General features: G+C 50.3%; 1 protein-coding gene across 1 annotated transcript in view; it reads right to left on the bottom strand.

The window, feature by feature from the left end:
- LOC111148548 (tudor domain containing 9) overlaps window positions 1–23,716 on the bottom strand; it is a 104,207-nt gene that overhangs the window by 19,909 nt on the left and 60,582 nt on the right. Inside the window, exons 14-31 of the mRNA XM_022505189.1 lie at window positions 22,739–22,836; window positions 21,677–21,808; window positions 20,551–20,716; window positions 20,401–20,464; window positions 20,261–20,324; window positions 19,932–19,976; window positions 19,192–19,245; window positions 15,061–15,177; window positions 13,964–14,071; window positions 12,022–12,122; window positions 8,804–8,977; window positions 7,184–7,295; window positions 5,984–6,196; window positions 5,641–5,730; window positions 4,273–4,533; window positions 2,612–2,767; window positions 1,786–1,856; window positions 46–155 (exon numbers count right to left, since the gene is read on the bottom strand). Of these exons, the coding sequence (XP_022360897.1) occupies window positions 46–155; window positions 1,786–1,856; window positions 2,612–2,767; window positions 4,273–4,533; window positions 5,641–5,730; window positions 5,984–6,196; window positions 7,184–7,295; window positions 8,804–8,977; window positions 12,022–12,122; window positions 13,964–14,071; window positions 15,061–15,177; window positions 19,192–19,245; window positions 19,932–19,976; window positions 20,261–20,324; window positions 20,401–20,464; window positions 20,551–20,716; window positions 21,677–21,808; window positions 22,739–22,836 (2,136 nt within the window). The remainder of the gene's footprint in view (window positions 1–45; window positions 156–1,785; window positions 1,857–2,611; window positions 2,768–4,272; window positions 4,534–5,640; window positions 5,731–5,983; window positions 6,197–7,183; window positions 7,296–8,803; window positions 8,978–12,021; window positions 12,123–13,963; window positions 14,072–15,060; window positions 15,178–19,191; window positions 19,246–19,931; window positions 19,977–20,260; window positions 20,325–20,400; window positions 20,465–20,550; window positions 20,717–21,676; window positions 21,809–22,738; window positions 22,837–23,716) is intronic.

The following is a 23,716-nucleotide window of genomic DNA, read 5'->3' as shown; positions in this document are numbered from 1 at the left end:
CAGACAGGGCAGGCGAGCGTGGCAACGAGCGTGGCCCCAGCTCACCGGTCGCGTTGACAGAAAGGGAGGCCGCAACCAGCATCCTCTGGTGAAGGTCCTCGGGGGCGTCGCTGATGATGACAGAGTTGATGCTCTCCTTCTCCACCCACACACACCTGGAAGGGGCGCCGTCAGGAGACAGGGCGGACGCGCCCGCCGGGCAGCGCGCTGCGTCCGACCCCCCAGCTCACACGTGCCGGAGCCGTGCGCGACAGGGAAAGCTGTTCCACATCCCCGTGTCCGGCGCGCCTACCCTCGTCGTCCCGACCACCCCTCCCCGCCCTCGCCTCTCTCCTGCTCCCGGGCCTCGCGCCGGCCACACGCTGACAGCGCCCAGACTGCCGCCTCTGCCCCTGACCTCCGGGCCGCGCCCTGCTCCTGACCCGGCGCGCGGGACACCCGCCCCGCCCCTGCACTGCTCAGCAGACGCCGCGCAGAAAGGGCAGCTCCACTCGTCCCCTTCCCGCGTCACTGACTCTAGTCACATGTCACCGTTGACTCCACGGCGGGAGCACTCATAAAGCGTTCTGTGTCTGTACCTCCTGCCCTGGGCACCGTGCGGTCACGACGTCCCCAGCCGGGATGACAGCGGTGACCTGCCTCAGAAGTACGCTGCTACCTGAGGAGCCTTCTCCTCCCAAACCCGACGCATTCTTCACACTGGGGTCTGCCTGCCTCGAGGTGCCTACGGACCACCTGCGGATCTTAGGAAAATGCAGGCTCTCTGCAAAAGGGCCCGGGCTCTGCATTTCTGACGGGCTCCAAGAGACTCCTGGAGGGTTTCCTTGCAGCCAAAGCGATCGTGTAAAATACACGTCAGGCTTTCCAAGGGTCCTCGGATGAACTCGGGATCTTGCTCAAGACTGTCCCCGTCTGCCACAGCGCTGCGGCCCTCCGCTCCCCTCCCGCTCTCCTCTCTCACCTGCTCATTCTGAAGTGCAAAGTCAAACTGAGGCCAGGCCCAGGCCGAGGAACGCCCTCCCGCTGGTCCTCACCGCCCCATTCACTGACCATAGCCAACTCCTCTGCACGTCTCAGGTCCCTCTGGAAACCTCCACGGCCTTTCACGGCCCCAGTGTACTCAGGGCCCCTTGAGATGCTTTCGTAATGTCCCACAGCCCCTTCCACAATGTTCAAGAGCCTCATCAACTCTTCTTCTGAGGACCCATTTCCCTTGCACACCATCCCCACCAGACACCAATCTGGGGAATCACCCTGAGTCTACTTTGTTCACTGTTGTTCCCCTCACACCATACCCTGTTTCCAGAACACAACAGGCATTCACAGGTGTGCTGAATGAAAAACAGTTATAACAAGGACAGAAAAAACAAGGCCCTTGTTGGAAGATACTCAAGAACGTCTTAGACAGGGGCGCCTGGGTGGCTCAGTGGGTTAAGCCTCTGCCTTTGGCTCAGGTCATGATCCCAGGGTCCTGGGACTGAGCCCCACATCGGGCTCTCTGCTCGGCGGGGAGCCTGCTCCTCCCCACCCCTCCTCCGCCAGCCTCTCTGCCTACTTGTGATCTCTGTCAAATAAATAAAATCTTAAAAAAAAAAAAAAGAATGTCTTAGAATGGCTTTCATGTAAGAGAGAAAGAGTATCTCAGATTTGGGACTAGGAGAGGAATGAGAAGGAGCTGGAAAAGAATACATTCCAACAGTTTAAAGAAAGATTAGTTTCCATTAAACTCTGTAAACAGAGGAGCAAAGAAAAAAGAAATCCAAGGGGAACCTAAGTTACTCCTACCTGAACTTGGATATTCTGGTCAGACTATGACACTTCAGTTCATAAGGGTTAAAAGGCCCATGAAGTATCGCCTGTAGGTTAAAACACACACACACGCCACAATGTTACGAACAGGCAAATGATCACTTAATGTACATTTTAAAAATCCAAAAGTTAGCTCATGTGTTGAAAAGGAAGCGGCTACACGTTAGTTGTAACATCCTCAAGACTCAGTGGGGAAAACATGCCTGCGGTGCTTTTCTGGGATGGAGTGATTCTTTCCACCGTTTCACTAACACTCCTCGACAGATACATTTAAGGAAGGGTTTGGACAAAAAAAGGAAATACCGCCCAGTACTTCAGCAGAAGTATCATTCTTTCCATTGCGTCAGACTAATCCGACTGAGTAGTGAGCCCTGAGAGCACAGGGCCACAGGCTAGGGTGGCAAGAGCGGAGCCGCCAACCAGGGGGAGGGCACGCGGCAGCCTCTTCTCAGAAACAGGCCAGTGCACCGACCCCAGTGCTCGCTGGGGCCGGGCCGCCTCCCGGGCTGGGGTGCCTCCACATGGGCCTGGTTCCCGACAGCCCACACACTGCTTCCTCCACCTGCGCAAACCAGCACAGGCTGCCTTGGGAAGGGCTGGTTAAAACAGAAGAACTAGTCTGAGCATTTCTCTACACCAGACCCCAGGTGCTCCCCTCACTAGATAGGCACCATTGTGAAAAAAGTACCGGCCTTGAAAACCAGGACAGAAAAGCCTATCCTGACTGCTAGTTATGACTCAGCATGTAGATAAAACGACTTCAAGTTTTAAGCTGGATTTTAAACCGGCTCCTATCAATTACCTTGCAGTTGGGGGTACCGAGTTTATTAGAAGAAAAGCTCTCTAACAAAACCCGGATCAGGTACTTTTCATCATCCTTCACGGGAGAAGACGTAGAGAGCTCTGCCATGTTTTCCACGGATGTGGAGAAGAGACCCTTGAGAGCTTCGTGGCTTTGCTGAGCAGAATAAACAAAGTTCATTTTGCTTAAAGGAAAAACTGTATTAAAAGTTAATACAGTTGAAGATTTTATAGGCACAACCTTATTCTTACCTGATTACTAGGGTCACTAAGGTCAGGAGAAAATTTTATCAAATAAGTACACTTTAAAACCCAAATTAAAGAAATAAGATAGGAAGCGCCTGGGTGACTCAGTGGGTCAAAGCCTCCGCCTTCAACTCAGGTCATGATCCCGGAGTCCTGGGATCGAGTCCCACATTGGGCTCCTTGCTCAGCAGGGAGCCTGCTTCTCCCTCTGTCTCTGCCTGCCTTTCTGCCTGTGCTCACTCTCTCTGACAAATAAATAAAATCTTTCTTAAAAATAAAATAAAATAAAGAAATAAGATAGGATTCTTTTAAGGCTCTATTCACCAGGGTGCCTGGGTGGCGTGGTTGGTGAAGTGTCTGCCTTCAGCTCAGGTCATGATCCCAGGGCTCCCTGCTCTCCGGGGAGTCTGCTTCTCCCTCTGCCTCTGTCCCCTACCCCGCCCAGGCTTGTATGCTCTCTCTTGCTCACTCAAATAAATTTAAAAAAATCTTTTTTTTTTTAAAGGATCAATTCATCAGCCTCTACTACCTTTCAGTCATCAGAAAACTGAAGAGAGTGAAAAAACAGCTCTTAAAAATACCTTTCTGGGGGCACCTGGGTGGCTCAGTGGGTTAAGCCATTGCCTTCGGCTCAGGTCATGATCTCAGGGTCCTGGGATCAAGTCCCGCATCAGGCTCTCTGCTCAGCAGGGAGCCTGCTTCCCCCCCCCCGCCCGCCTGCCTCTCTGCCTACTCGTGATCTGTCAAATAAATAAATAAATAAATATTTAAAAAAAAAAAACAAAAAACTTTCTGTACACGAAACTTGGACTCCACACCAGGTAACACTACCAGAATCCCAAAAGGGTTCCTCACACCTGGAAACACAAAGGCTGGCTGCTCTCCAGCTACTGTTCTGCCGCCCGTTTCCCTAAACCCTTCACTATCAGCAGAAACCACAGGACAATAAACGGACTTCAACATCTGACTCGCAGGTGGCATCCCTGAAACCTTCAAAGAAAAAGGGCTTCAGAACTGATTTCGAAAGAAAGAGTTGAAAATCATTTCGAAATACCTGAAATACTTGAAACTAGTATCTTATTGTTTTCATTAGGAGCTACGTCTTGGAATCCATTTCAGAAAAAACAACTCCCAGAGAACATTTTTACATCTAATTCTCATTCTAAGAAAAAAATAGCCTAATAAAGGGAAACTTCAACAAAATCAAAACACAGTCACCGAAATGTAGTGTCAAAGAAACCTAGCAGGCATTTCAAGTGTTCCACAACCACCACCTAGCTACTCTCCCAACAGCACCCTGGGAGGACAATGCGCCCCCACTTCTCCACGGCCCCTGCCGCACACGCGCGCACATGCACACGCACGCACACGTACGCACGCACACACACGCACTCCGACAAGGATGAAGGCACGTACCTTGGACTCATAGGGCTCCTCTGAGAGCTCTGCGTAGCCCTCCTTGATGAGGACGTCTCTCACGCTGACAGCGTCCTGGGCCCCCGCACAGCGGTACACGTCCACATGCAGGACACTGTGCACCACAGAGAAGACCCTGACGAGCAGGGCGCAGCCACTCACCAGGGAGGCAAAGCGCCGGCTGGCCGCACCACTCCAGTGCTCACCACACACGAGGGACTTTGCCGACGGGCGCATTTTGCAAATCTTAAATTCCAAGGCCTACAGGACAGAAGAGCATGGCTGAACCGGCTTGGTAAATGAGTGAAACTCTCACCCAAATACTGCTGAAACATGGCCCTGCACATGGGTCTTCACCAACATTCTCCTAAAAATCCTACTAAAAACAATCTTGGTCCATTAACAGATGAGTGGAGAAGGAGGACATGATGTAGACACACAATGGACTGTTACTCAGCCATCAAAAAGGATGTGGTCTTGCCATTTGCAGGATGGAGCTAGACGATATTATGCTAAGTGAAGTAAAAGAAAGACAAACACCGTAGGATTTCCCTTATATGTGGAATCTAGAAAACAAAACAAAAAAAATAAACAAAAAACAGAGAGACAGACCCAAATACAGAGTGGGCTGCCAGAAGGGAGAAGGGCAAAACGGGTGAAGAGGCGTAGGGCATTGAGGCCTCCAGTCCTGGAGCGAACAAGTGCTGGGAGCAAGAGGTGATTGCACGCGGAATGTGGTCGGTGGGACCGTACTCACGCTGCGGGGTCACAGACGGACGGCAGCTACCCCTGTGTGAGCAGAGCTCAGAGTAGAGTTGTGGAATCACTATGCTGAATGTCTGAAACTAACGTCCTATTCTGTGCCAACTATAATAAATACATAAATGATTATATGTATTTTAAAAAAACAATTTGGGGGGTAGATTTCACAAAGTGAGGATGTCATAGGTGAAGAAATTCGACGTTGCTTTTCAACCCGAACAGAAGCTTGGAACGCCTTCTGGACTGTGTCCACACTGACAGAGGCGCGCCGGTACATCTAGCTTGCCCAAGTTCTAGCTGTTTACAACACAACCAAAAATCTCAGAAACAGTGTTTGGAATTAAATTCACTTAAACAGCTACTTTTTTGCTAAGTGTGAAACCACACTCCATATATTTTTAACTCATTCCCCAAACAATATTGACAAAAATATCTGTGGCAATACATTTTTGGAAAAAAGCAGAAATCAAACTTGGCCTGTGTGACCAGGAAAGTCCCTTCTCACTCTGAGACCTGGCCCCTATCCATGCACTGAGGGCAGGCCATGTGACCTCTAGGATCGTTTCTAGCCTCCACGTTCACACCACAGCAGCCTCCCTACCTTACCTGAAATGGGAGTTCAAGAAGTTGACAGGGCATCTCCATCAAAAGATCCAGATCTACATGAGATCTATTACCATAGTCTACAAAGAACACCTAGAGAATAGGGAAAGGACACACTTTAATACGGGGTCAGAATCACACGCCACCCGGCCGGTGGCCTCATGAGGCTCTCTCTAGCTTCGAAACCTGGCAGTCTTACGACAGCAGCTAACATCCACACAGCAGTGCTGGAAGTAATTTTTTACAAGACTAGTTTTCTAACTGAAAGGATTCCACTGAAAATTAGAAAAGGTTTTCCATAAACTGCTCGTTTCCTTCGAGCAACTGGTTACAGAGAAACACGTACCTCGGCAGAATTCCCAGAAACATAAAGGATTTGAGCTCTGAAGTAGCTTTCTTTATCAGAATCAGCAAAAGGAGCCAGACAGACCAGGTCTGGGTGCGGGCGGACAGGCAAGGGCAGCAGGTCCAGCTGGTTGATTTCAGTGGTGAGCTTTCTCAGAATCCCCGAGTTCTTTTCATCAATCCTATATCCCCAAAAGTGTCCCACCTCGACGACCTAAAAAAGAAGGGGAAGAAGCAGAGACGAAATCCAGAAAGGATTTCGATGTGCAGGTTACCAGACGCTCACGCTGCGGGACTGACACTGCATACCGCGCTTCGCAAACTGGATTCCCCAGAACTCAAGTAATTCTACAGGCTTTAACACGTGCTTAAAAACAAGGGGGTTCCCTGGTCCCCACAGTGAGGAAACACATGTCCCAGACCCCTCTCTCGGAGGTATGAGACTTGCCAGCCCACGAACACAGGACAGGCTCTGAAAGGGCACAGAAGGCCGGACTGTGAGACCGTCTGACTGGCGACGGGCCCCAGGGGGTGAGCCCAGCCCACAGACTGCAGGCGCGTGACAGCAGCAAAGGCAGGTCCGGTGTGAATGCAGCCCCGGAAAGAACAGTGACAAGTGGGAGAAGGAGGAGCAGGTGTTCCGTGGAAAAGGGCCTCACTGAGCACCTCCCACCCACGATGCTGGGCCGCTGTGCGGACCCAGGCCGGCTGCAGTCTCCCAATCGGCCGGAGCCCAAGCTTCCGGGTAAAGCCACTGGTGAGTGTAGTCACAGATTCACCAGGAAGCAGGGCTGTATTTGCACTGACACTGTATCTGAATGAGTAAAAGCCACACCTTAAAGAGTAACGAGGCCGAGGCCAGCTCTGCTGACGTGAACTGAATCACACGGCCATACTTCACTAGGCCAGTTAGAACGTTCACGTGTATTATGCTGCCGAAACTAAGGTTTTAGCATTTTAAACGGTACCTAACATTTTAAAAATTATGTTCTGATTCTAGAATGAGATTTGCTTCATTTTGTGTTGTAGCCACATTTCAATTTAACAAGTACAGTAATTCAAACCCACCCACCTTGCCTCGATCACGAAGGTGCTCAGGCTGTGTGAGCACAGGTATACGTGACTAGCTTCACGTCCTCAACCTGACAGTGCTCGATTAAGAAGACAGAAAAGCTCTAACGACTCAACCACAGCATCTCACCTCTGTGACATCAACAGTCAGGAGGAGATCTGTAATTGTCCGGGATCTGTCTAATGTGTTAAAGGAGACTTGCATAGGATCTACTGTCTGCTTCTGGAAGTCCACATTCACCCTAGTTAAACATGATTTAAAAAAAAAAAATAAAAACAAAAATCAGGTATTGAAAGAAAACATGCTTACATATGTGAAGTTAGTGCCCCAACTATTCCATTGCTAATACAAGAAAAGAACATTTTAAGAAAATACCTAACCTGGAGATGACTGATTTGATTTCCTCTCAAATTTTGAGTTTTCAGTGGCTTCCAGAGCTGCCCTGGAGGTCTGTGCACCCCCAGAGTTACACACTCCCCTTCAACAGTGGATTCTAAAAGTCAAGACTCCTGACAGCAGACTGACTTCTAAGGGTACACATTCTAGATCTAACACCAGCAGTGTTTCCTGATTTCCGGCTTCAGAGGGGGCCTTGACCTTTCGGCAAGCACCAGAATCCATGCCCAGCTCAATGCTATTAGAAAAGACATGCATGATTTTCTAATAAACCAAGGGGTTAATCATTCATCTCTTAAAATAATAACATAGTGGGACGCCTGCGTGGCTCAGTGGGTTAAAGCCTCTGCCTTCAGCTCGAGTCATGATCCCAGGGTCCTGGGATGGAGCCCCACATCGGGCTCTCTGCTCCATGGGGAGCTTGCCTCCCCCTCTCTGCCTACTTGTGATCTCTGTCAAATAAATAAATAAAATCTTTAAAAAAAACAATTAAAAGGAGAACCACCATACAATGCAGCAATTCTACTTCCGAGTATGTATCTACGGCGACAAGAACACTACCTCAGAAAGACCCTGCGTATGGCAGCATCAGGTCCAATAACCGAGACACGGAACAACTCCAGCATCCGTCACTGCACGACTGGATAAAGCAGCTGTGCTACACAGGCACTAGAGTATCATTCAGCCATAAAAACAAGAAAGCTACCATTCGCGACAACATGGATAGATCTCGAAGGCAATATGCTAAGTGAAGTAAGTCCGACAAAGACAAACACTGTGTGGTCTCACTTACGTGTGGAATCTAGTTAAAAAAAAAAAAAAAAAAAAAAAACTCCTAGAAAAAGAGATCAGACTTGTGGTACCAGAGGCGGAGGGTGGGAGAAGGGGGTGCAGGAGGAAGACGGTCAAAGATACAAACTTCCAGTTCTGTGGTAACAAGTCCTAGGGACAGACTGTGCAACATGGTGCCTACCGCTACCACTGCTGTAAGACATACAGGACAGTCATTAGGAGAACACTGAGCGTCCTCATCACACGGAGAAGTTTCTGTGTTAGCGGAATACACTGTGCTGGTCATTTCACAGCGTAGGGAAATAAAACCACCTCCTGAACACCTGAAACTTTCACAGCGACAGACGGGGATTACTTTGCAACAGAGCTGAAAAAGCACACAAATGAAAAGAGCACCAAGGTTCAGAGAGGCCGAGGATGTGCTTAAGTACACACAGCCAGGAGGTGAGGAAACCAGGGCCCGGGCTGCGTGTGTGAGCACAAGCGAGGCGCAGGTGAACACGGCCTCTGACCCCATGAGAGCAGGCGGCCAGGGCCCCACGCGGCCGGCCCCCGGGGTACCTGGCGCTTCTGAGCTGCGAGACAGCCCCGCCTTGCACCTTCCCTTCGATCTCCTCTGCGGAGTGCACGTTCAGCTCCAGGGAGACTTTCAGCTGAGACATCTTAATGGCCATATACACTGCAGGAAGGGTTTTAAACCTCTCTGTTGGGTTACGTGAAAACTCCACAAAGGCTCTGCTCCACAAAGAGAAAGAAAAAAATTAGTTGATCGGGCATCTGGGAAAAAGGAACTAAGTGCACATTAATCTCTCTCAAGACTAGCTGGAAATTTTTAGCTCTACCTCCCCTTGAAATACCAGTAATTCTTCATTCTATAATTAACCAAGAAGGGTTTCCCTAAATGAAATTACTTAAGAGAAATGAAAATTACAATGATGCACCATTAGAGTAAAACCAGGGATCAGCCTTCTACAAAGGCGGGTAACGCAGAATAAACACCAACACTAATGAGATTTTCAGCTACAGAATCTTAATTCTCAAAATGAACACAGGAAGACAGCTTTTTGAGTTTTGAGGGTTTTTCTACTTTACTTTAAAATAAAACACAGAAAGACAAAAGCACACAAGTGAGGTCAGTGATCTCTGTGGTCTCCCTCTATAAACCCCATCAAGTTTACCACCAGTCGTGCTGATGACGCCCCACGCCACCCCCCAGATCCCTTTCTCTGGGAGATGAGAACCAAGCAGGCACGGGGTGTCTGCTGGGCATTTCCCGGTATAAAGAAAGCAAGCTTCAAGTTCACATTTGCTTGTACATGAACGCTCCTGGGTCAAAACATCACACTCACGCAAACAGACCTATGACTCCGACAAGCACCGGCATGGAAATGTGTACCCTGAGCCCTGGAAAGGACACACCCCGTGAAGAGCGTCCAGCAGGTCAGAGAGGCAGCCCGGCCCCTAACTGTTCCGGCCTACCGGTGTGTGTGTCCCTGCGCCTCACTTCTCTGCAGGGACCTCGGGCTCTCCTCTGCCCTCCGCCCTCCTAAACCCGCCCCCTGGTGGACTCCCTGTTGAGCGTGCGCACCTTCCCCGGGTCTGTGCCCAGCCTGCTCACGCACCCCCACCCCATCATGTCAGCCTTCTCTAGAGGGCTCCTAAGCCCCTCCTCAGAAGCAGTTTCTATTGCACTCAAGACCCCACTTCCATAGTGCTCAGCTTGCAGCAGAACCCCGAAGTCCCGCTGGGACCCCCCATACCTCCCCCCACCCCGGAGTGGGCTCCTCCCAGCCCTTCTCTGGACAATGCAGTCTCGAAGACCTGCCCTCCTGGGCCCTCCTCTCTTCTTTGTCCTGCACAGGCCATCAACAGCCAAACCCAAGAGAGCTCGGTCTCACCTGTCACCTCCTTTGTTTCCAATGTTGCCTCTGGTTTAGGTGACCACGTCGTTTAGATAACTCATCGTTCCCTGACCAAGTACCACAAAACAGCACAGCTCGGAACACTCGGGGGTCTCCACACACCCATCTACTCATGCCCACACTGATCAGGCAGCTATGAAGGACCCCCACCACCCAGACCTAACACAAAGCCAGCCACTGGCAAAAAGGCCTCCGGCTGTGCCTCGCACACAACCCACACTCTCCAAAGTCACAACTGGGTTCACGCTGGGCTCCTACAGGGTCAGCACCCCCTCCTGCCCCGCCAGCCCCTCTGCTGTCCACCTCACACACCTCCTTAGGAAGTCCCAGTGAATGCTACTGCTCCTGAGGCCAGGAAAGAAGGTACTCTGACCACCTGGGCCTCTCCCACGACATTTCACGACAGGCCATCATCTACAGCACCCCACAACAGGGTCGAAACTTCATATGGGAGGAAACGGTACATCCTTATACTTGCTACCTGTGCTCGGATGCCCTTCACACCTGACACAGGCTCCCTGCTCCCGCAGGCCCTGCATGGTCCCAGAAGGAACACAGCCTTTACTCCATCCAACAGCGACCCACGTCACTGCCTTTGAACGCTCGGTGTGCGAGAACTGCTCCTGGCACGCCCAGAACAACACCGCTCCTTCTCCAGGGAGCTGCCAGGACATTGCCGCGCTGACTAAAAAGCCAGAAATACAAGGAACCATGCAAAATAGATTCGAAATCCCTCCAACAAAGGCTTAGACAGGAAGCACGTGAAACAAACACAGGATCTACCCCACGATGCAGATCCGCAAGAGACCAGACTGCCGGCCGCTCGAGCCGTCAGAGCACGCCCGCCGCGACGGGAACCTCAGCAGCCCAGGCAGACAGACTTGCAGCGTTCGGCAAAGAGAACTTCACCATGAGTCCAGTGTCAAAGAAGTGATTTTGTAAATGTGATCAAGAATTTCCATGTAATCTGTATTAGGATATTTGAAAAAATAGAGACATTATAAGCTTAATTAGTTCAATCGGTAACAGTTGTTAAAAGAACTTAGGAAGACTTCCTCAGGCTGTGACTTTGCCATGCGAGCACACACGGGGCCGGGGAAACACACGCAGCGTACCAAGAACATCAAATATCAAATCATAGGAACAGAACTTAAAATGTCTGAGGAAATTAACCCAAATAGAAAAGGGACTGAATATGCTCCGCGTGCATTACTGGACATCGGTCAAGACAAGAATGCACGTGTTTCTTACTCCCTAGATTTACAAAGTCTTATAAATGAAATAGTTTATAGAACATCAGAACAAAGTTTCTAACTGAAAACTAAAATTCAATTTAAAACTGTAAATAGTCCTTTCTGCACATCAGCAGTCCCTCTTGGAAATAAAAATTCAAAGTGATACTTCAAAACATGCCATCTCGTCTCCCGTATCTGCAACTAAAACACATGCGATGCGACTGGGTTTTCGCAGGAGTTGTCTTCCAGAAATGCGAGCAGATAAACCCTACTCTGGGGCGTCTCTATGACCAAGAATGTGACATAGCGCTAAGGACACCCCATGAAAACCTAAGGACAGGCTCACGCTCCAAGCACCCGCCCCAGCACCACACGGCACCACCGAGCCTTCCTGTATCAGACCACCAAGCTCCCAGCTTAGCTCCTCTAGGAGCTCCCTTGGTTGAAAAAAAGGATACATCAGTGCAGACAAGATAAACCCAAGCTGTGTTGTGAGGCCATGCGGAGTGGCCTGGATAGGGACCCATCTCCGCAAGCACTCGGTGTTAAGATTTAGTTCCTGCAAACACCGAACACGTGATGGCCTTTCATAATGGCAGCTGCTACGAAACACGCGACTTACTTTGCACCATCGAAGACGATGGATTTGACTTGACCACACTGTCGGAAGAGAGACTGCAGCTGTTTGTAGTAGAGAAATCCGTAGGGCGGGATGTGCTTCAGCTGTAACACATGGGGCAGCGTTCGTCAGAGCAGACATCGCAGCGAACACAGAACACAACAGCGAACCCAATAGTTACAGTGTCCGTGAGCTAAGGCAGCTGCACATTAGCTCACAAAAACGAAATCCACGGTCTGTAACCCTAAGACGGAGACTCTATGGTTAGGTATATTAAATGACTGAAGACCTTTACGTTATAACTAAATTTTAATGACAAGTATATGTTAAATAAAAGATAATTCTTTCTCTGTTAAAATAATCCAAAATCCAACACAGAAAAACAAAGAGCTGTGTTTTATTTGAGCTTCAAGTAAGCAAGCTGACTAAATGCAACTCTTTAAAAGAATCTTTCTGCGTAAGGAGTAGGGGTTCTAGGGGGAGCACAGGTCAGGGACGGGGCGCGCCCACCATCACAGCCGGAAATGAAGCGCACTGAGCCTCAGCAGACCCTCCCAGCCCCCAAGGCTCGCTCTCTGCCTTCTGTCCCAGTGACTCCTTTCCAGGCTCTGGCAGAAAACCTGAGGCCCCGGCCCCACGAGAGAGGCTCTGAGCTGTCTTGGCGAGTCTCCCGAGACAAAGGACGGAGCCGCCCTGGGACTCAACCCCCCGCAGAAATAAGCTGATGGTAAACCCCCGCCGCGCCCCGCCTCGAGGGGTCAGTGCGAGGCTCAGAGAAGCACATCACAGAGGGCATCTCAGGCAAGCGCTGGGTCAGTACCAGCTCCAGTCTGGCTTCTACTCACAGGGGAGACAAGTTTGTGGCCCCCAGAGCGCCTAGCGAGCAGGCAGCCTCGTGGATGACAGAAACAAGCACGGCTCCGGGTCTGAGGAGAATCCTGAGGATCCTTCTCCAGCGGCACAGGGCAGCGGAGAGCACCACGAGGGCTTCGAGGAAGCCAAGCAAAGGAGCCTGGTCGGCCCTGAAGGTCACAGGGCAGGGTCCCCAGCAGCGATACAAGGCCAACGACCACCTTGTAAACGAAACCCCCGCCCCTGGATTGTGAGGCGCATCTCCGCGGCTGGTCTCCAGCCTGAGCGCCAGCAGCTTCGAGGCCCTTCAAAGATCTGCACAGCGCACAGGTCATCCGCGACCCCCGACCCGTGCACCCCGACCCACGCACCCCCTCTCCTCGGGAACCGTGGGCACTTCCACAACGACAGGGAAAGCTGGCACATGGGGCGCTTACTGCACGCCAGCCCGTCTGCCGAGGGCTTCCCCTGCCGCTGTCAGGGACACCAAGGGAACCGAGAAGACGGACAGAAGCGCAGGCCCCACACGCTTCGTTCCGGGTGTGTGTCCTGAGGTCGACGTGCGCTCAGGTTTACACGAACGCCTGTGGCGGATCAGAGTCACTGAAAACACGTGTTCTCTGAATACTCCTTTCCAGGCCATTCCTTCTAGTCCAGACTCTGGGGCACGGGGCCCTCACATATGAATTTAAAAATACCCACTCTCTAGCCAATTCTACTAGAATACGTTCAAGCCTGGGGATGACAGTTTAAATCCCAGTACAAAGCTGCCAACCGGTAACACTGTACTTTGTGTGAAAGGAAATTGTTAGCTCAAAGTTCTTAAACTCAGGGAGAAGTGTCCTAAATCCTTCAAAACAGCACATGATCAATCGGCATTGGTCACAAATATTTAATTTCTCAAGGCTTTCTTTCAAGGGCAGGTCTGCAAAATAGGAAGCCAAACTGAGGAGCAAGTAGATGTCTGTGAAAAGGTCAAATGAGCCATAATATTCACTTTAGGGGGAAGAAAAACCCACCAGGTCCCTATAAAAGTGGGATCCCCGGAAGGGATATGGCGCTCGCGACAGCCACACAGAAGGGGAGCCCCTACCACGACAGTGGTCTTCGGGTCTTTGCCGGCCAGCTCCCTCACCGCCATCTCCTCGTCAGGCTGCCCGAACGCGAAGTAATTGGGGTAGAAAGCGCCGGCCAACACCACCTGGGGGAGGAGTAGACTTTCATGAAGCGGCAACATGACTTGTGGGTCTGTCTCAGCGGTCCGCTGACCTCTTCCCAGAACGACGTCCCAAACATCTGGAAGCTGAGGAGGATTTATATAAATACGCTAGAGCTTCCGCAAATCAAGCGGAAGGTCACAATTCTGATTATCTCACCGTCACCAACAGAAGCACTCCGGACATGTCCCTCCTTGAGGAGCCCGTCTCAAGGGAAGCTTAGGAAGCAGTGGCGAGCTGAGTGACAGCACGAGTGACGGCACACGCTCTCCCACCCGCTGTGTGACACACTCACCTCTGCGGGCCGGCGCCTCCCCAGACTCCGAGCGGCACACCCAGTGCGCACTTCCACACAGCATTCTGCAAACAGTCCCTCCTCCGTCAAAACACACCCTCCTGCACATACACTCAGGGACGACTCTCCCCAGCCGCAAAGCAACTTGACATCCAGAAAACACCATCCTCCAGCACCAGTTCGTTCACAGACACCCGCCTGCGACCCAATGCCGCCTGCTACTGTGGACAGACAGGGTCCTGCTCGGAACCCGGAAGCAGAAGCCCCTTCGTGGGACATGCTTCCCTCTACACAATCCCTATAAGGTCCCATCCAACAAGCTGGCCTGATCCCACCCTCTAAAGTTAGTATTTCCAGTGTAAGAGAAGAGCTACATATGCTGAGTTATATTAAGAACATTCTTAGTATCTTAAAAGCCAGAACGCAAGGATGTGTCCTAAAGCACATCAGCAGCTGGTGGGCTACAGAATGCGCCCCTGCGGACAGCACTGGGCTGGAGGGCCAGCTCCGGGACGTGCTGAACTTGAACTATGCTCTCCCCCAACGCAGCGTGAACATCATGGGCCTAAGATCTCTCGAGGCCTGACTCGCAACAGAAAGAAGGCATGGGCACTTTTACCACCATGGCGGTGGGCGAAGAGAAAGGATGAGAACAGACGTCCAGTGGCCCCAGCGCACCTGCAAGATGAACCGCTGCTTGTACGTGTACTCCTGGTCCATGACGGGCCGCCGGGGCTCAACGTGCATGTTGAACTGGGAGACCCTGTTCTTCAGCTCTTCATACAACTCGGCCACCTAAGGAAACATGCCGAAATGGGGTATCTCAAAGGCCTTGAGCCACGCAGAGTAATGAACACACTGGAAAACAAGTGCACAAGGGGAAGACACACGTTTACAGGATTCAACACTGTATTTATTAAGAGTCACCTTATTAAAGGTGAATGAGTAAGAAATGGAAAGGATCTGGGTGCCTGGGGGGCTCAGTCGGTTAAGTGTCTGCCTCCAGCTCAGGTCATGATCTCGGGTCCGGGGATCGAGTCCCACGTCAGGCTCCCTGCTCAGCAGGGAGCCTGCTTCTCCCTCTCCCACTCCCCGCCTGCTTGTGTTCCCTCTCTTGTTGTCTCTGTCAAATAAATAACTAAAATCTTTAAAAAAACAAAAAGGAAATGGAAAGGACGCTCAGTGTGACACTAACAGAAAATACCAGGACACACGGCAGTGCGCACTCCACGGCCCCGTCTGTAAGTGCAGGCGCGCACGTGCACACACACACACACACACACACACACACACACACGCTACAAACACGTACCCACAATGCCTCTGGGCATCACAAGAGCAAGTGACTAGAACATACCCTCTGCTTTTAAGTCCTTTACACACCTCAAAACCCCCTCCCGGACATGTCCTGCTGCTGTGATTAAAAACAAGCCGAGAACAGGAGCACCCGAGTGGCACAGTCAGTTCAGTGTCCGACTCTTGATTTTGGCTCAGGTCACGGTCTCACGGTCGTGAGATGGAGCCCCACATCAGGCCCCACAATCAGCGCACAGTCTGCTGCGAAGCCTTCCTCTCCCTCTGCCCCTCCCCACATGTTCTCTCTCCCACAAATGAACAAAATCTTAAAACAAAACAAAACCAAAAAAAACAAGCTGAGAGCAAACCGGGCTGCTGGAGGAACATGGGTAGGGGGTGGGCACTGCAGAGCGCACTGTTGGGATGAGCACCCGGTGGCGAGTGATCACTAAATTCTACTCCTGAAACCAATATTACGTTGGGTGTTAACTAACAAGAATCCAAATAAAAAACAAAAACAAAAAAACCCAAGCCCAAGTGACCAAACGTTCAACAGCTGCTCTGAACAAAATCCCCCAGTTGCAATAAAAACCATTTCCCACAAAACCTCAAACTTCATAGCATACATAAGAGCACACAACCCCCAACACCTATAAATTGTTCATAAACTAATTTACCACAAAATTATCTCAATAAACTAAAGTAAAAACCCTACAAGCCACAGGTGTGACCATTAACTGGAAAACAACTAAAAAGAACTGGAAAGACAGAAAAATTTATTTTTTTTAAAGATTTTATTTATTTAATCACTTCTCGGCCTTTTGGCTAAGATCAAGTGAAGATTTTATTTACGTGACAGAGATCACGAGCAGGCAGAGAGGCAGGTAGAGAGAGAGGAGGAAGCAGGCTCCCCGCTGAGCAGAAAACCCGATGTGGGGCTCGATCCCAGGACCATGCTCCGAGCCGAAGGCAGAGGTTTAACCCACTGAGCCACCCAGGCGCCCCAAGACAGAAAAATTTAAAAGCCATGACCTCGGAGGAGGTGGGGAAAACCGGGAACATGAAGGAAGGGCCAAGACTGTCACCCACATGTCAGCCTGTGCACTTCCGTGTGCCTGAAACCTTTCTTAAGGCTGTTGTCACATAGGACTTCTCTAGTTAAAAATCAGTTTAAAAGTATGCAAGTCAATTTTTCTTATCAAAATGCAAAAAATCTGAAATGAACCACAGAACAAGATATCTAAAAATAAAAATATTTCTAAGTGAAAACTCAAATATCCTACTTAAAAACTCTTCAGTCAAGGAGGAAACAGACACTAAAAAGAGACAGGAGTAACAATGATCCCTACTTACCAAAATCAATGGGATGTGACCCCATTGTGCACAAGAAAATACATAGCTTTAAATGCTTTTAACTAGAAAAACTGGGAAATATTAACGGTTTAAATATTCATCTCAGGAAGACTAAAATACTAAGCCAAGAGACAAAGAACTAATTAACAGAAACAAGCAAAAATCAATTAAAATCCTCTCCCTTTCCCTTCCCCCAAGAAACCCTACATCGGAGACCAATGAAGCCAAGAGCCAGCCCTCTGAACCAGAGCAGGCACGCACCGGAGCACGTACGCACCGGAGCACGCATGCACCGGAGCACTGCACGCACCGGAGCAGGCACGCACCGGAGCACGCAGCCAAGGGCCAACCCAGCAGGCCCGGCTGTCCACAGCGGCACAGTCCACGGCCAGGTTCCAGGTCTGGTTGCCGGGATACAGCCTCTCAGGCCCTGGAACACGGCAGCACAGAAGAGTGTCCTGGCGGCTGAGGCCTTGGGGCTGACTCGCAGCAGGCGGCAGCGGCAGGATTTAGGGTGGAGGCCCGGCGCCACCCTGAGCCAGCACGAGTTCTCCAGGAGCGGACAACCACGTAACTGGGGTCAGCTCTGCGGGCACCCCAGGCCTACATAACCACCCCCCAGTAAAACCCTGGACACCAAGGCCCGAGTGGGCCTCCCCGGCAAGCAATACCGCATGTCGGCTGTCACCATGGCTGCTGGCAGAGCTGGCCACACCCGCAAACCCACAGGGGAGACAATGGAAGCCTTGCATGTGTGTCATCTGGACGTCTCCCCGTGTGCCTTTCTCTTTTTTAAGATTTTACTTATTTGACAGAAAGAGAGACAGCGAGAGAGGGAACACAAGCAGGGGGAGAGGGAGAAGCAGGCCTCCGGACGAACAGGGAGCCCGATGTGGGGCTCGATCCCAGGACCCTGGGCTCATGACCTGAGCTGAAGGCAGACGCTTAATGACTGAGCCACCCAGGCGCCCTCCCCTTGTGCCTTTCACCTTTGCTCATTTTAACCTGTATCCCTTAGCTCTAATAAACTATAACCGGGAGTAGAAAAGCTTTTCTGAGATCTGAAAGTCTTTCTAGCCAATCACTGAGCCGAGGGTGGTCTCGGGGAACCCCTGAACACACAAATCTAATCAAGAATCTGAGAGGGCACAAGTACACAATATTCAGAATGAGCAAATGATTTTATCACTTTTGAAATTATAAAAACACGTGTACTCTATATCATACTTAAACACGCATATTCATAACAGCTAAAATTAACAAGTCAGGAAACGACAGATGCTGGCGAAGATGTGGAGAAAGGGGAGCCCTCCTGCACTGTTGGTGGGAATGCAAGCTGGTGTGGCCAGTCTGGAAAACAGCATGGAGGTTCCTCAAAAAGTTGAAAATAGAGCTACCCTACCACCCCACAATCGCACTACTGGGTATTTACCTTAAAGATACAAACGTAATGATCCTAAGGGGAACGTGCACCCGAATGTTTATAGCAGCAAAGTCCACAATAGCCAAACTATGGAAAGAACCTAGATGTCCATCAACAGATGAATGGATACAGAAGAGGTGGTATATATACACAATGGAATACTATGCAGCCATCAAAAGAAATGAAATCTTGGCATTTGTGATGACGTGGATGGAACTAGAGGGTATTATGCTGAGTGAAGTAAGTCAAGTGGAGAAAGACAATTATTATATGATCTCCCTGATATAAAGAAGTGGAGATGCAACGTGGGGGGCTTGGGGGGTAGGAAAAGAATAAATGAAACAAGATGGGATCGGGAGGGAGACAAACCATAACAGACTCTTAATCTCACAAAACAAACTGAGGGGGGCCGGGGGGAGGGGGGTAGGGAGAGGATGGTTGGGTTATGGACACTGGGGAGGGTATGTGCTATGGTCAGTGCTGTGAAGTGTGTAAACCTGGCGATTCACAGACCCGTACCCCTGGGGCTAGTAATACATTATATATTAATTTTAAAAATTAAAAAAAAATACATACATTTGCATAAAAAGCAAAAAATGCATATTCATGAATTGCATACCATGAAAACTGCATCATGAACACGTGCCACGGACACAGACCCCACAGGAGGTGGCGCGCTCACCACCATGCTGCCCGGCCCGGGCACTGCACAAATACCCACAGAACTCACGACTCACCTCTCGGATTCTCTTGATCTGAATGTAATTTAACCGCCCCCAGTCAAGTTCATCCTTTAAATAAAGGCACAACACAATGTTAATGAACAAATTATAGTGAAATGTGGCTACCATAACACATCTACGTCATCAGAATTGTAAGTCAAAAAGAACATGGACACCAACCAGAGAAAAACCATGGCTGACTTTTTAAAAGGAAGCTTTAACCTTAACATAAGTAGCTATTCTAATGGTACCTCTAGACTTGGCAAATCTAAACACACAAACCCATCAACAGTCTTTTGGAACTAATCAGTTTAGAAGGAGAACAAAACCTGACCCAAAAAAAGGAGGCCTACATGTTGAATTCTCTAAAACTGAGCTGACAGCACCAAAAGTAAAGGCTTCAGAGTTCTCAGCTGGGAACGGATGCCCCGAGGTCCACACCCACAGGCACGAAGCACTGGCAGCCAAGGGGGCTCCTGACCCTACGGAGGACCACGGGGGCTTGGAGGCGGAAGGCCAACCACACAGCCGGCCTCAGCCGCAGGCCCCAGGAGCCGCCCCTGCGAGGGTCCACTGCCGGCAAAGCAGGCTCTTTGCCCTTGGACGGCCTGTGCACTGCTACAGCCTTGCCCTTCTGAGGACAGGCTTGGCGCTCTCCTGTGTCCCCTGCGGGGATCAGGCCAAGAAAAGAACCCTTGGAGAGTCTCCCCGGGTCACTTACAACCGGCTACAAGTGAAGGAAACAGCTAACCAACCTTCGGGTGCCGCAGCTCTCCTCTCTGTCTGCAAGTCTGCCAAGCCTAAAAACCAATGACCCCATTGCAGAAACAATTTATTATTAGCTGATTAAAAATTTTTAAAGTCTCATTTCAACACATTTTGACCGCAGAAAACTTACAAATTTAATTTTTTCCAATCAATTTCATAAAATCGGACTCTCACCCCCATTTACTTCTTCCAACATGGTCTTTCATGTTGGACAGCAGCAAGCCTCACAGTGTTTTCAGCAGAGACAGGGCGAGGGCAGGAAAATGGACTAACAACCCGTGGCTGGCGTTTCCGCGCTCACACCGAGATTACTTACTTTAAACGCTTCAACGAGTGCAATACAGTCGCTCTTACTATTGCCAGAGAAATTCACCTTGTTCCTACAAAGAGATAACAAACAGCGTCATGCGATACCGTTAGAACAAACTGACTTTAAAAAATACGAATTTTACGTACCTGTATCCATCAAGATGCTGCCTAAACGGCATTGCAAAAAAATTCTTCAAAGAAAGAGCTGCCGCTAGCAACAGAAAAACAAAGACGAGGCGAGGTCGTTGGAGTGGCACTCCAGCCCCTTCCAGCAAGCTCCCATGGGCTCACACTTACCTATAATAAGACATTCGTCCAGACATCCAAATACGTGTCCGAGGACTATGAGTTTACCGAGCTGCTGATTAACAGGAAGCTGGGCTAGAACTCTTCCCAAGAAGGTCAGTTCCCCGTCATGGGGGTTCTCATCTTCTCTCTGCCCACTCACGGCCAGCGCCCCAACCTTGACGAAATAAATTAGCCTTGTTAGCAAGCACTGATGACTTCTTGCTCTTTTTTCCCTTAAGGCAGGGAGTCTAAACAGGGAATGAAGACCAAATTCTGGTGATTAAGATTCTAAAAGATATCTAAATTGACTTATGAAAACTTAATGCTACCAAAAAGTTCTTTTAATTTACTCTTAGGAGGTTAGAATACATCTCATTATTTTTTAAAAGGGTGACGCCGCGAGGTGACACTACTCGCACTGTAACACACATGGCCTGCACCATACGGAACCAAACGCCTAACTCCGCACCGTGGTCGCTCACGATGCCACGGTGGGGAGCAACTTCCTTAACGTGACGAAGTCTATTTCACAGAAACCCACACAGGAATCAAAATAAAGGCAAATGCCAGAGCAGCCCAACTTCGAGGCCAATGCAGGGGAGGCAATGCAGTTTCCAGCAAGGGAAGGAGACGGAACCGCAGGGAGAGAGCGCAGAAGCTGACGGCCCCACAGGCAGACGCCGCCTGCCCCAGGAATCCCCGGGCATCTGCCTATAACCACTCCGCTCAGACCCTCAGCACGCGGCCTCCGCAGAAGAGAGGCACAGACAGCGTTTGGCAGCAATGACTCCGATGCACAGGGAGGTGGATTCCAGAGAGCCGTTGAGCAGCAGCGCACGGGTCTCCCCCCCACACACACACTCGCGGGAACCCTGCGCACAGCCAGCGGGGAGGGGGGAAGCCACAGAAGGCTGAGAGCCTTGAGCCTCGGCAGGACAGCTAACAAACCTGGAGCAGACAGCAGGTGTGGAGTCTGTAACCACCAAGCGGCATCACAACACGTGCTTTTCCTAGCAAAGGCCTACTATTCACGACAACCAAAATACTTTAAAGATCTCCACATCACAAAACTTCTAAAATTTACCCAACAAAATCTTAGCTTTTCCCAACACTGATGTACATCAGACAGACGTACCTCCTTTAGCAGAAGGATGGTTCGTTCGATGTCACTCAGACTCGGCGGAGAAAGGGCAGTTGCCAGCAAAGCTCTTGGTTCACCCATGTCCAACAATTTCACTTTCAATATTGTGCTTCCCAATGGACAACGCTGAAAAGAGCAAAATTTAGAAATAATAAAATAACAAAATAATTAATCTACCCGCATGACTTCAGACACAGAAGCAGAAGAGAGGAGGAGAGAAAAATAAGAAAAACCGAAGATGGAGAGAGAGGGGACGAGAGAAGAAGAAAGAGCAGGAGAGAGACAAGAGGAGGAGACAGACAGAGGGGAGGGAGACGAGTGGGAGAGACATGGAGGGGAGCTGGCAGAGACTTAGTAGGAAGAGGGAGGAGACACAGACGGGGAGGGAGAAGAGTGGGGAGACAGACAGATGTGGGAGGAAGAAAAGTGGGAGAGAGACAGATGGAGGAGGGAGATGGGGAGAGAAACAGACGGGGTGGGGAGAGGAAGGAGAGAGATAGACAGGAGGGAGAAGTGGGGGAGAGACAGATGGGGGAGGGAGATGATGGGGGACAGAGTAGATGGGGAAAGAGACAGGGCTACGGGGGAGAAGAGGAAGGAGAGAGAAAGACAGGGGAGGGAAAAGAGCGGGGAGAAAGATGGAGGAGGGAGAAGAGGTGGGAGAGAGACAGGGGTGGGCAGGGGAGAAGAGAAATGGGGGAAGGGGTGGGAAGAGAAAAGGCAGAGAAAGACGAAGCAGAGAAGGATGGAGAGAGGAGAGGAGAGACAGAGAAAAGGAAGCAAGCAGCCAATCCCACGTCCGTGAGCTATACGCGGGCTGTGGAGCCCAGAGGCGCGAGGAACCACTCCTCCCATGAGAAACGGAACCTGCATGTAAAGTCCTAGCATAGTGCCCAGGGCTAAGTGCATGGCCAGCCAGCACTGTGATTAGAGACTGGTTTGGTCAGATGACTTTTCTGGAGTCAAAATTATAGAACACCTAAGATTATATTACTTAGACGATTCAGTAAAGCTCTGTCTACAAAAAATAAACTTTGAAAATGACCAGAGTATTACCAGCATCTCCGGAACGACGTGGTCGGGGATGGAGCTGTCCCAGAAATCCTTGTGAACCAGCCGGTAACAGTACCCTTTGGATACTCGCCCTGCGCGGCCTGCAAAGGGGACGCATCCAAGCACCATGTGACATGAATCACTTGAACATTAGCCTAAATATGTAAGAATAACTACGAAATATTAAAGAAAACCTCTGTTATCTCCTAGCAGACCAGGTCAGTTAGTGCTTTGGAATAAATCGGTGTCACAAGGCCTCCTACAGGAAGATTGCGTGCGGACGTCAACTCTACAGCGTAAGATCCAATGCGTATCTCTAAACCAGCGTCGGTTCCGATACGCAATGGAAATCAAAACATCTCAAATACAAGACGCTTCCTTCCAATGCCAAGCTCATAGTAAGAAGTCCAAGCTGGAGGGAGCGGGTGCAGCCCCCCCCAACCCCCGAGTGGCAGGGCTGGGCTATGCCTTGGGCTCTCCGCGATGGCCATCTGTCCCTCAGGCCCGAGAAAAGGCAACTGTCACGACAGCTGCTTCACACGAGATGAGGGATCCCAGCCACACAGCTCAGAGCCAGGCCTGGCCCTCACACGCCACCATTCCATGACTCTTCTCTTACCGTTGTATTGCTTATGGAGTAAAAACTCCTTTATCCCAAAACATAGTAAAATCTGCCAAGGAGACAGAACGGGTTCAGGGGGAGGGGTGTCCCGAATACATCTCCAGCTTGAAAAAACGGGGCAGCGCAGAAAGGCGCTTTCTTTCCCCACGTGGAGTCAGGAAAGATGGAGGGGGCGTGTGGGCTCCTGCCCCCATCTATCGGGGTAGGTCCCCTCCCCGCCCGGGAACTCGAGTGGAGAGCCCAGACTTCGGCACTGCCACCACCCCCGGCCTGCACCTAGCTGCACACGCAGGACCCTCTAAGAAGAAAACTCCAAGGTAATGACCAAAAACAAAAGCAAAAACAACTCCTAGAACCAA

This window comes from Enhydra lutris, unplaced genomic scaffold (genome assembly GCF_002288905.1).
Source record: "Enhydra lutris kenyoni isolate GAN:26980312 unplaced genomic scaffold, ASM228890v2 scaffoldscaffold20, whole genome shotgun sequence".
NCBI classification, from domain to species: Eukaryota; Metazoa; Chordata; class Mammalia; order Carnivora; family Mustelidae; genus Enhydra; species Enhydra lutris.
This window is presented reverse-complemented; position numbering and strand designations above follow the sequence as displayed.